The sequence below is a fragment of the Heterodontus francisci genome, chromosome 9 (assembly GCF_036365525.1).
Source record: "Heterodontus francisci isolate sHetFra1 chromosome 9, sHetFra1.hap1, whole genome shotgun sequence".
NCBI classification, from domain to species: domain Eukaryota; kingdom Metazoa; phylum Chordata; class Chondrichthyes; order Heterodontiformes; family Heterodontidae; genus Heterodontus; species Heterodontus francisci.
Window position 1 is genome coordinate 51,587,428 of NC_090379.1, and position 13,419 is coordinate 51,600,846.

The 13,419-nt window shown below is 40.3% G+C and overlaps 1 protein-coding gene across 6 annotated transcripts in view; it reads right to left on the minus strand.

Moving 5' to 3' along the window:
* Positions 1 to 13,419, minus strand: part of akt1 (v-akt murine thymoma viral oncogene homolog 1) — a 94,862-nt gene that overhangs the window by 14,075 nt on the left and 67,368 nt on the right. For 4 of the 6 annotated variants that reach the window (XM_068039045.1, XM_068039042.1, XM_068039043.1 and 1 more), the window contains 5 exons: positions 12,336 to 12,467; positions 12,083 to 12,148; positions 9,019 to 9,087; positions 8,417 to 8,542; positions 8,037 to 8,165 (listed from right to left, as the gene is read on the minus strand). In XM_068039045.1, coding sequence (XP_067895146.1) covers positions 8,037 to 8,165; positions 8,417 to 8,542; positions 9,019 to 9,087; positions 12,083 to 12,148; positions 12,336 to 12,467 — 522 coding nt within the window. The remainder of the gene's footprint in view (positions 1 to 8,036; positions 8,166 to 8,416; positions 8,543 to 9,018; positions 9,088 to 12,082; positions 12,149 to 12,335; positions 12,468 to 13,419) is intronic. The other 2 variants (XM_068039044.1, XM_068039046.1) reach the window with 2 other exon arrangements.

Consider the following 13,419-nt stretch of genomic DNA (forward strand, 5'->3'; position numbering starts at 1 on the left):
CAGAAGGCAGAGAGTCGGGATCAATGGGTCTTTTTCAGGTTGGAAAGCCGTAACTAGTGGGGTGCCACAAGGATCAGTCCTAGGGCCTCAACTATTTACTATCTATATTAATGACTTAGAGGAAGGGACAGAGTGTAGTGTATTAAATTTGCTGACCATACAAAAATAGGTGGGAAGGCATGTTGTGATGAAGACACAAAGAATCTGCAAAGGGATATAGATAGGTTAAGTGAGTGGGCAAAAACTTGGCAGATGGTGTTCAATGTGGGAAAGTGTGAGGTAATCCACTCTGGTAGGAAGAATCAAAAGGAAGACTTATTATTTAGATGGAGAAAGACAACAAAATACTGCAGTACAGAGGGATCTGGGTGTTCTTGTGCATGAAACACAAAAAGTTAGCATGCAGGTGCAGTAAGTAATTAGGAAGGCAAATGGAATTTTGGCCTTTATTGCTAGGGGGTTAGAGTTTAAAAATAGGGAAGTCTTGTTACAAATGTACAGGGTGTTGGTGAGGCCACACCTGGAGTACTGCGTACAGTTTTGGTCCCCGTACTTAAAGAGGGATATACTAGCATTGGAGGCAGTTCAGAAAAGGTTCACTAGGCTGATGCCTGGGATGAAGGGATAGTCTTATCAAGAATGGCTAAACAGGTTAGGCCTTTATTCATTTGAGTTTAGAAGAATGAGCAGTGATCTTATTGAAACATATAAGATTTTAAGGGGGCTTGACAGGGTAGATGTTGAGAAGATGTTTCCACTCGGGGGGAATCTCGAACTAGGAGACATAGTTACAGAATAAGGGGGCACACATTTAAAACTGAGATGCGAAAGAATGTCTTATCTCAGTGGGGGGTGAATCTCTGGAATTCTCTACCTCAGAGAGTTGTGGAGGCTAGGTCACTAAGTGTATTTAAGGAAGAGGTAGATAGATTTTTGAAATCTCGGAGTCGAGGGTTAGGCGGAGCTGGCCCAAAAGAGGAGTTGAGGCCTGGGACAGATCAGCCATGATCTTATTGAATGGTGGGGCAGGCTTGAGGAGCTGAATGGTCTACCCCTGCTCCTATTTCTTATGTTCTTGTGAACAACTGCACTGGCCCTGAAAAACTAATTTTATACAATGTCAAATTTCTCCATTATGATAAAAAAAAATTACATTTTAATTTTAAACATTTATATTTCAGCTTCTACCTTAATCACGTGCATGTCCCAATCATTTATTTGGTTGCTGTAAAATTTTAAATAAAGGTGAAAAAAATAATAAGTGCATTTTACTTCATGGTTTGCAGTCTGTGCGAATACTTCAACGCGATTGGCTGCTGACCCTGCTTGCTGACATCACTGTTGCCGGATGCCTGGAGATTCCCTTGCCTTGGCACCAGATTCAAATTTACATCGGGAAAAGGGAAATCCACACCACAGAGATCGCTAGATCTGTGTGGGCAGCTTCCTTCGAGGTCAGTGGCGAGTGCCATCACTTTACTGCTGACCACAAAATCTAGACCAACCTATTTCATAAAATACAAGGCTAATAAGTTTAAAGATCACTTTAGTTTCCATTATAATTAATGGTATGACCTTTCTGATTAATACTCAGAACCTCAGAGTTTACCCGTTGTTTTGACAACCGATGTTTAGAAACTGTTCACCGTATTTTTTTTTGTTGAGACTATTACTGAATCTTAATTTAATTTTTTTTAAAAACATTTCTTTTGAGTTCACAAGTCAGAAGTCTTCTGAAATTACCTGAATACTTTTAGGGTGATTTCACGGATGATCTTAACTGCATTAGTAGCCGGTGAAATTGTTCGTTTTTAATTCTTAATAAGGTTTGTGGAGAAATGTAGAACTCATCTGCCGTCAAGAATCTGAGCAGGTATTATGTTACTTACACACAGGTCTATTTACAGCAGCTCCTGCCTGTATGATTCAAACCAAGCGACAGCTGGTTGTACAGCTGCCCCATATATGTATAGGAGAAACACAGCTGCTTGCCAGCCAGAATTCCAGGAGCTACACTCATCAACTTTTTAAAACGTAATCAGAAAGTTTTACTGCTCAGAAAGGTATCACTCTGGACCCCAAATTCCTGATTATCTTATCAACAAAACTGAAAATTTAGAAAGACACAACTTTCAAATAAGTTGTGGTTAATTAAATGCATCTTAATTAGGAATAACCTTACCCTCCCCCTCTTCAGGTGCTTGCAATACTGACTTGCAGTGCATTTTATTACAAGTTCTACAGCTGTCATTTCACAGCTTCTCAAATCCCCACATTGAATTTCTGATCCATATCATACTAACTACCCTTTACTGGCAGGGACAGCCATTAAGTTGTGTTGCATTAGTCCAACATACAAATGTATTGGAGCAAATTCTGCCCACAGCACTGTTTATGACTGCTCTACAGGAGTGTGAAGGAAAAACAGAAATTTAGCATCTAAGCAGCAATATCAATACACCCTAGATTAATCCATAAAATACTGACAAAAAAGCCAGAGGAGGAAAAGATTAAAACTAGATCCTGAAAATGATAATCATTTGAAGAAACTGCCTAAATGCAGTAAAGAAAAAAATCTCAAACAAATAAACAACATCTTTGTTTTCAGTTGTAATCAGCAGCCTCTTCCTGGGTAGCTCCAGAAAAGGAATCCACTGGTACACTTGGGGCCTTCCGTAACGGGTGGGCACCATTGGGAATTATAGACACATGCAATAACCCATGATTTAGTTCTAAAAGTTTCCGTTGGTTCTGTAGGAACTGAACTTTATGTTTCAATTTCTTAATTATTTGTGCCTCACTAAAACAATAGAGCATGGCAAATTTGTTCTAATGAAGGTCACAGGCCTGAAAAGGTCAATTCTGTTGCTCTCTCCAAAGATGCTGCCTGACCTGCTGAGTATTTCCAGCATGGTCTGTTTTTATTTCAGATTGTCAGCATCTGCAGAATTTTGCCTTTGTACTGCAAATCTCTATCTCCATTGCTGTTCCTCTGTTAATGATACCATGTCATCTTTATGGATCAATTCAAGTAAGGTAATTGAAGCTCATTTTTCTTTGCAAACTTCACATTTAGATAGCAATCAACAGCCTCAACATTTTTAGAACTGCTTCGGGTTCCATTTTTAAAAGGCCTGTTGTTTGGCAAAACAGATTATAGTTGCGACAACATGGTTATGATTTAGAACAATAGGACACATATTCAGGATCTTAGCTCCTCACATGGAGACCTCTTAATCTCAGCTGTGCTGTCAGTAAAAAGCACCCAGTCAAGTCAGACACGACCTATAGAAAAGAGAGCAAGCTGCCCAGGCTGTTCTCACAGCAGCAGCCAGTTAGAAGGTGCTTTTACATTGTCTATTATTATTGTTCTTGTCTTATGCAGTGACCTCCATACAAAAGCCCTTTTACTTTAATATTACTGGTTGCACGGAGGTCTGCTGTGTAATGAAGAAACTCAGTTGCTGTTTCAGTGCAATCTTGTAGGACTGGCTCCATGCACTTACTTTTTTGAAATCAGCCTCCTTAGTCTAACAGCACATTCATTGTGGGTTTAAAATGCTGTTGGTTCCTCGAGTGTCAAGCATTTAAATTCAGAAATTCAGCTAACAGAGGGAGAGCAAGATGCCTCCCATCAGTTGTACTTCTGTATGTAAAAGTGCTCTCAGAGCTGCAATGAGAGTGGAGACAGTAGTTTACTTGTCCCTCAGCCAGAGAACAGCATGAGACACAGGAATCCTTGAAAAAAAAATAGGAAGGGTAGTCAGTCAAATTGCCATCATTAAATTTCACCACCATGCTCTCCACTTTGCTCGCTCCAATACTACAAGACCATCAGGTATTTCCATCAATTGAATCACCAGCTCAGCTTTAGCTTGCAAGTCATCCCTTCCCCTGGGGCTCACATTTAGCATCTCCAGACGTTATCAATATTCAACCTTAAAGAGACCTTTGCTTTCTTTGTTCTCCGGCAACAAATGTTAGACTGCTATACCTTTTGACTGAGCAGGGCAACCCAGTCCTTACCTGATATCCACACATGCACACATCCAGCAGAAATTGCTGGATAGTGCTCAGTAGTGGTAACCGCTCTAATAAAAGCCACTGAGATCAACTGCAGCAGTCCTATGCTAGCTAACAAACCAGGGATCAAACATCGGACCTTCGTGGTCTATTTGGGCCTGCTATTCATTGGGCAAACACACTGATGGGGGTGGGAGCGTAGTTGTTTTCAAGTAGGGTGGGCCTCTGGAAAGGATTCTGACTTTTTAGGCTTTACATACTTCATGGAGGTACCATCAATAAAAGTAACTCCAATTAATCACAGGCTGCTGTTAAATAACTCAGCTGCAAAAATAAAGGAAGTCTGATGGTATCCGCAGAATGCCTACACCACATCCCCATTTGTGAACATTGCATTGGAACAATGAGAAAAGTCAAAGTCTGTTAAAATGGATAGCACTAGAATATCACAAGGACAATGCGTGACAGCTGTTTAACACAATTTACAAGAGAAACCAAGGCAGCTATAAACATTGAAGCCTTTGATAACCAGAAGCTCACATTTCCAAGATACTACCATCCCCTGAACCAAATTCTTGCATGCAGCTAAAAACAACTATACAACAACTGTGTAAACAGAAGCAACTATACTACATTCCAGTGCCCAAGTTAAAAGATGGCAGTAAAGCAAAGAGAACGTCTATTTTTTCATTGAAAGGGTGTCCTTCCCAAGTTAGCAGCCAAAAATTAAAAATCCTTTAATATGCGGTTTTGAATTGTAAACAAACAAACAGTCACTTCAGCATAATCTTTTAAATTTGAGTGAAGAATCAAATTGTACTTCTTTAAACTATCTTAGGTTTAAACACCTCTAGCTCTTTCTTTATGCTGTGCTTCTGCCATCAGCTTTTATTAATGGCATCATCATTTACGATTTATCGAACAACTATGGTACAAGTGTTCAATACTAACTGGACATTGAGAAAGGTAGAAGGAAACACTCTGAATGTTTAGTTTCGTTATCTGAACATTTCCGCCAGGGCCACTCAGCTCCTGACCTCATTACACCCTTGGTTCAAACATGGACAAAAGAGCTGAGCTCAAGAGGTGAGGTGAAAGTGACTGCCCTTGACATCAAGGCAGCATTTGACAGAGTATGGCATCAAGAAGCCCTAGCAAAACTGAGGTCAATGGGAATCAGGGGGGAAACCCTCCGCTGGCTGGAGTCATACCTAGCGCAAAGGAAGATGGTTGTGGTTGTTGGAGGTCAATCATCTGAGCTCCAGGACATCACTGCAGGAGTACCTCAGGGTAGTTTTCTAGGCCCAACCATCTTCAGCTGCTTCATCAATGACCTTCCTTCAATCATAAGGTCAGAAGTGGGGATGTTCGCTGATGATTGCACAATGTTCAGCACCATTCGCAACTCCTCAGATACTGAAGCAGTCCGTGTAGAAATGCAGCAAGACCTGGACAATATCCAGGCTTGGGCTGATAAGTGGCAAGTAACATTCGCGCCACACACGTGCCAGGCAATGACCATCTCCAACAAAAGAGAATCTAACCATCTCCCCTTGACATTCAACGGCATTACCATCGCTGAATCCCCCACTATCAACATCCTAGGGGCTACCATTGACCAAAAACTGAACTGGAGTAGCCATATAAATACCGTGGCTACAAGAGCAGGTCAGAGGCTAGGAATCTTGAGGCGAGTAACTCACCTCCTGACTCCCCAAAGCCTGTCCACAATCTACAAGGCACAATTCAGGAGTGTGATGGAATACTCTCCACTTGTCTGGATGGGTGCAGCTCCAACAACACTCAAGAAGCTCGACACCATCCAGGACAAAGCAGCCCGCTTGATTGGCATCCCATCTGCAAACATTCACTCCCTCCACCACCAACGCACAGTGGCAGCAGTGTGTACCATCTACAAAATGCACTGCAGCAATGCACCAAGGCTCCTTCGACAGCACCTTCCAAACCCGCGACCTCTACCAACTAGAAGGACAAGGGCAGCAAATACATGGGAACACCACCACCTGCAAGTTCCCCTCCAAGTCACACACCATCCTGACTTGGAACTATATCACCGTTCCTTCACTGTCGCTGGGTCAAAATCCTGGAACTCCCTTCTTAACAGCACTGTGGGTGTACCTACCCCACATGGACTGCAGCGGTTCAAGAAGGCAGCTCACCACCACCTTCTCAAGGGCAATTAGGGATGGGCAATAAATGCTGGCCACAGCGACGCCCACATCCCGTGAATGAATAAAAAAAAATTTTGCATTTCTTAAGTTCCTATTATTCATTTCAGTGTTTCTCTGCTCAGTCTCCAAACATGATTATAGAATATACCTTCACTTGTGGCCTTTGGGTCACATGTCTAATAATATAATACTCAAAATGGCACGTCGTTATTTATAAATTTAGTACTAATTTCTTAATTTTGTTTCTGGGGAGAATATTGCCAAGCTATTTCTTTGGGTAGTAAGTTAAACTGATATCTTACTAGTGAAACCCTAAATTTATTAGTAAACATTTCTCACTTAACCCACAGAGTCAGGTTTTCTAGCATAAGGCACTGATTGTGAACTTCAGCCGAAAGTGGTATCGTTGTCATGATGTGGGAGGGTGGGATTAAGCCACACATACAAATATACCATACTGTTAAAGCTCCTGTGGTTACTAAGTAACATTTTAGTACTTTTAGTTTGGAGTACATATAGATGTTGTTCCAATAACCCCACATATTGAAAAGGTACAAAAAGCCAGAGTGAAGGAAGTCACTTTTTCAAATTGAGCCAAAGTAATGTACCATAAAGCATTTTTAAATTATTCATGTAATATAATATTGCACAACAAACTCATCAGAGCTATTGTTTCAAACAACTGCTCCAAACATGGATTTTCAAAACAAGCCCAGAGACTAAATGACAAGAAAAGTGATTCAAGTGTGGTAAAATATATGTAAAAAAATGCAAGGTTCCAAAGTTACTGAAGTGATACTTCTGTGCTTACAGACATGCAAATGAGTCAAACGGATGGTTCACAGTGTGGTATTTTCAAAAGGAACCAAGTGTCTAGCAACAAAGTTTCATGGCTAAAAGATGAGGAAGTATAAAAGATAAGGTAGCATTTTAAAATTAGCAAGGTAACAAGTCACCATTCACCAAAAAAAAATGGACAAATATTTCCATAAAAGTAAATCCTGACATTTCTGGTTAGAGACATACCTTAGTAGATTTACTAATTAAATTAGTTTAACACCTTAACTTCAAAGACATTTTAAAATTGCCATATGTTGCTTTATTTAAAATTTACCCTGAACATGTTTAGTGCTAAAGGAAATGATTTTGCACTTATATAGCACCTTTCACACGTCACAGGACATTCCAAAGCACTTTACAGCCAATGAAGTACTTTTGAAATACAGTCACTGTTACAATGTAGGGAAATACTGCAGCCAATTTAGTAGAACAAAATTCCACAAACGGCAGTGAAATACATGATCATTAAAAAAAAATGATATTGGTTGAGATTAATATTAGCCAAAACATTGGGAATACTCCCCTGCTCTCTTTCAAATAGTGTCACAGGATCTTTAATGTCCACCTGAGATAGCAGATGGGGTTTTGGTGTAGCGTCACATCTGAAAAACAGCTCTTCCGACAGTGCAGCATTCCCTCAATACTGTACTGAAACGAATCTGAATAGTGATCGTTCCTAGTAATTTCAGATCTACAACACTGACCACACAACAGTACAAACTGGCACTAAATTGACACTGTAACTCAGATTGTGAGGATGGTTGGCGCATTGAAATGCCGTCAGACTAAACTAAAGCTACACTATTGAGATTCAACAGAAACACTTTTACAGAAAACATCTGGCTGTACTGTATCTGGACTGCTATCAATGGAAACTAAATGTGGTAAATGTGTTTCATTCTGCAGCACTGAAATCCCTTACCTGGCAGAGCACAAGTATTCACACAGCAAAAAAATGAGTAATAAAGGGTAACAACAAACCTCTGGTGCAAGATATTCAGGAGTTCCACAGAATGTTCTCATAGTTGCTCCATCCTTGATACCTTCTTTGCAAAGCCCAAAGTCAGTTATCTTAACGTGGCCATCATTGTCTAGCATAAGGTTTTCCAACTAAACAAAATTAAGCAACAGCACACTGAGCATAAAACTAGTCATTATTATCCTGTTTATACTGGTAAGTTAATTCTCACATATAGAGGGTAGATGTCATGACACATTCCCCAACAATTTAAGGACCTGAAATCTTTTGAGAGATTCAGTATCCCCTCTTGGGAAATCTTGAGAGATAATTATCATATCACTCCAGTTTAACAGTTTACTGCAGGCAAAGAAGGCAATGCACTATTGTAAATCTTTCCTACCTTAAGATCTCTATACACTACATTTTTCTCAGAATGGAGATAATCCAAAGCAGAGACAATCTCTGCTCCATAGAAACGGGCACGGTCTTCAGAAAATACACGCTCTCTTGATAAGTGAAAGAATAACTGAAATAAAAACAAGCACAAGGAGTTACTTAAAATATTCACTGTTGCACTCACATTTCAATCATAAGTTAGATTTTAAGTGAGCTTGCCCAGTGAGCAGCTTAGCCATGCAGGCCAGAATGATCAGTCTCAGGTTCAATGTCTATCTGTGCCAAGTTAACTAATTCAGCCAGGATAGTGGTAGGGATGTTACAGCTGACTTCAGCACCAATGGATTGAGAAGGAAGGGTAAAACATCATCTAGGATTCCCATTCCTGAGCATTTTCCAGTCACTCCAGTTGGAAGCATTGTTGAATGAGGACTCTCAGCAGTGATGGCAGCCCACTAGTCAAATAGCAACGACTCTCACCACAGAAGAAATTAAACTGCACCCAGCAAGGACTCAATACCCGAAAAACAGTAGATAAGGAAAGCTAATTGGAAGAGAAATGAAAGTTCTAGATACCATTGTTCAATTAACGAATACCTTCCTTACCTCGCCTCCATTCGCATAATCCATAACAAAACACAAACGGTCATTTGTCTGAAAAGAATACTTCAGTGCCTTTAAAGATAAAAATATCAAATTTTATTTAACAGAACTAAACTGTTCCACTAGTTTAAAAGTACAGTCATTGAATAACTAGGTTAGGATGTGTTTTTCTAGCTCCTCAACCTTACACAGCAAATAAAAAGTCTGAAATAAAAGTTCTGATGAAGGGTCACTGACCTGAAACGTTAACTCTGCTTCTCTCTCCACAGATGCTGCCAGACCTGCTGAGTATTTCCAGCATTTGTTTTTATTTCAGATTTCCAGCATCTGCACTGTTTTGCTTTTATTAAATTAAAAAGTCTGATTCTAATGAAAAGGCAACATTGGCTAGATTAGGTCCCTGCAGCAGTCATGTGTAGGTTACTGAATGCAGGGTAATACATGTCAAGGAATTTTTACTGGTTCCATTTTCGCTAGAAACGAGAAACGGTCTAATCTTCAACCTAATTTTGGTTAAACTGTTTAGTAGCAAAAATGTTAAAACAAACCTAGGTGTGTTTTTAAGACACCAAGTTCTCTATGCATACAGATCTGCCAGGAGGGAACTCCTTAGCATGAACAATACACTAATTATAAAATAGTTCATATATGAGGAATATAAAAATATGATACTGCAAATATTATTTCCACAAATATTATACAAGATACTAGATGTAGCTTAAGCGTTTAAAAAACTTCATATGCATTTACACAATCAATGCAAAAATTTCCCTGAAAAAGTATGAATAAGCAAAATGTTTTGGCAAAGTACTGTTGTACTGAATACATGATTTGAAATGTAGGAGTAACCATAAGGTGAATGGAATTCAATTATTGCTGAAAATAGAGACATTATGTTGAAGTTTTTCGCCTTGCACTCATCAGGACAATCCACAAGAATACCAAAGTAAGGTAAAATGACAAATTTAGACTGTATGGGAAGAGAGTGCTGATTGGTTGGCAATCAACTCTGATTGGTAGAGGTGTTGCCATGGGGAATGCACCAGTTAACAGTGACTGACAGTTAACTACCAAGCTTTGTTTGAAATTTAAACCAGGCAGCTCGACTGTGTTGGTCATGGCCTTGCCCTGAGGAATGAACCAGCGAATGACTGTCACTTATTTTGTTTAGCTGAAACAGGTGTAATGTTTGTACATATTTTGTCTGCAAATCTGTAATTTGATATATCAATTTTAATGCCAGTGAGATGCCAGGTATATAGGCCGTACGTCCCAAAGACTGGTGGATCGTATCAAACAACATAGGGCGGCACAGTGGCGCAGTGGTTAGCACCGCAGCCTCACAGCTCCAGGGACCCGGGTTCAATTCCGGGTACTGCCTGTGTGGAGTTTGCAAGTTCTCCCTGTGTCTGCGTGGGTTTTCTCCGGGTGCTCCGGTTTCCTCCCACAAGCCAAAAGACTTGCGGGTTGATAGGTAAATTGGCCATTATAAAATTGTCACTAGTATAGGTAGGTGGTAGGGAAATATAGAGACAGGTGGGGATGTTTGATAGGAATATGGGATTAGTGTAGGATTAGTATAAATGGGTGGTTGATGTTCGGCACAGACTCGGTGGGCCGAAGGGCCTGTTTCAGTGCTGTATCTCTAATCTAATCAAAAAAAAACATGTCTCTTCTGCTGTTCGCAATGGGCAAGATACACAACCAGCCCATGCTTGGCAAGATACACAACCAGCCCATGCTTGCAAAACTCAAAACACAGCGTCCAGTATTAGATGTGATTCCGCAATTGGACAACATTTGCTAAATAATCCTCAGTGTGCCAAGAATTATGCTGACAACCAGTTTAAGATCGTCAGTAGGGTTCACAGTGTGGCGCATTTGCATATATGGGAAGCTGCATATATTAATACACAGGGCCCTGTTCTTTGCAGGCAATGCATCTGGCGCCTGCACATTTTTAAAGGGCTTACAGCTCTCAATGGACATTTAAAAATTAAAAAGGGCCAGTTAAGTTAGATTTCAACAAAACACAATTAAATGACCTTTAGATGCATTCTCCACACCCCCTCCCTCCCACAAATGGCATTTCCAGACATTCGTGCCCTTTCTCCCCACCGCCGCCCCCCCACCCCCCCGGAATTCGAATATTGTGAATTTCACCTTTCCCCCCACTAAAGTTCGGCCACTTTGCCCTTTACCCCTTCCCATCACAACCACCCAACCCCCCCTCCCCCCCCCCCCGTCCCCCTGACCAATCCGCATTGTTGTTACCCCGCTCCCCCACCCAACAAAGAAAAAATACTCCTCCCCCCTCCTCACAGATGTCGCGCCACGTTTCCCCGAGCGGAGATTCGAAGGCGCAGCACTGTCGGCCACCCGAATGAAGATCAGTGCGGCGACTAAGGAGGCGACGGAATCCTCATTAAATCAGGTATGTAAATTAGTTTACATATTAAATGAGGGTCCCGTCGCCGAGCAGCGGGGCGGCTGCCTCAACGTCTTGCCGTGGAGATCGGCATGGGGCCTGCCACCATCAGGGTCGGTGACAAGCCTCCACCACACCGATCTTCATTCCCATTCCCAACGGCGGAGGGGCTTTAAAATCCAACGCCTGATCACATTGTGTTATTGTGGCCAAATCAGATAAAAAGGTCAATTTCTTTGGGCAACAGGACACGGAGATGTTCCACTTCAAATCCTAGCTAACACCTCAGGCCGCATCTGTCTAGTGGAATCAAATGTCTGGAACTTGAAACTGCTCCCAGAGCAATGTGCAGCAAGGCTACACCGCCATATCTAGCAAGAGCTGATGGTGGAAAAACATCAAATTGAATGAAAAATCAAAGTGCACTTTGAAAGCCAAGAAAACAAAAAGATTATGCACTTTGCAAATACAAAATTGCTTCAAGAACATCAAGATGAGAGTATGTTCAATTAAAAACTGTATTTCTTCAAAACTTTACAATAGTCACAAATTTGATGTGTTGTGTGAATCATTTTTGAGATGTTGTGATAAAAGAATAGGTATTGGACATTTCCTGAAGTCTTTTGAATGAGTACTTACAGTTAAGAATGGATGCCTAGAATTTTGTAACACTCTATTTTCTGTCACAGTGTGTGCTACTTCATCCTGCATAAAAGATAAAAGCATTAGATTTAGAAAACCAGTAAAATAAAACTGAATTTCAATTCAAGTAACAGATGTTGATTTAATAGATTGCTAACAAGAAAAAGAGGTTTTAGTGAAAAAGAGTCATTAAAGTTTCATGAATTAAAAGCCATTTTGCAGCAGTGTTGTCAATGAATTTTGAAGTTACCTTTGCCACAATTACTTCTTTCTTAAGAATCTTCATGGCATAATACCGTCCAGAAGCTTTTTCTTTTACCAGAATCACCTTTCCAAATGTACCTTTTCCAAGGAGCTTTAAGTATTCAAAGTTATGCATAGTCTGTAACACACCAAACAATAACCACAAACTGTCTAACAGAAAACAAATATAGCCCCAATGAATTCATACAATTTCAGGGTCAGAGTACAGCTACTCCAGAAAGATTTATTTTACATTGTATTCATGACAGCATATGAAAGGCTTAATTAGATATTCCAGTGGAATTTTCATGGAGATGTAGGAGTTTGTGCTGACTGACAGCAGATTCGGGTTACAGCTGAGAAGCACCCAAAATTTTTCGATGGCTTTGAATATGAATATGCTGACATGTATTTTAACCATGACTAATGTCTCTTCTGTGATGTTGCTCTTGGTTTAGTAGGTAATCACCAGGTTCATGGAGCAGGAGCTCCACTGTGCTGTTTGGATGAAGGAGCTACAGGAATAACAAAGCCTAGAAGATTAGATTTTAAAACTAAAGCAACATAAAATGTTTTGAAATTCAGTTCAAAATTAAACTGACTCAAGGAGAATAGTTGCTTGGAAAAAAAAAAATCAAGATGGTGGGAGTAATTTTCGCTTTCAGCAGTGGCGGAAAAGCTGCAGAAGCAGATCAGCCACGCATCATACATCCTGCTCAATTTAAATTGGGCAGAATGTACAATGGGTGACAGATCTGTTACCGCCAGTTTTCCACCATGGCTGAAAGTGAAAATTAACCCCATAGATATCCAGAACTTGCTCCATAACTACCCAGTGGCTAAATGGTGTAATTATGTCAACAAGTTTACTTGGGAAAAACTGTTATAAACGTGGACACAGGAATTCATAATAAGAAAAAGTGACACAGAAAGTGAGACTACAACAGTCAATAAATACATTTAGATGCAAGTTTGAGATGTATAAATTTTACATTCAAACACACTTCCCATCAATATTTTCCTATTATAAATTCCTACGTCCACATTTCAAGTGGAAACTTCAGTGTCACTAAAGGTGTGAGGGCCCAATT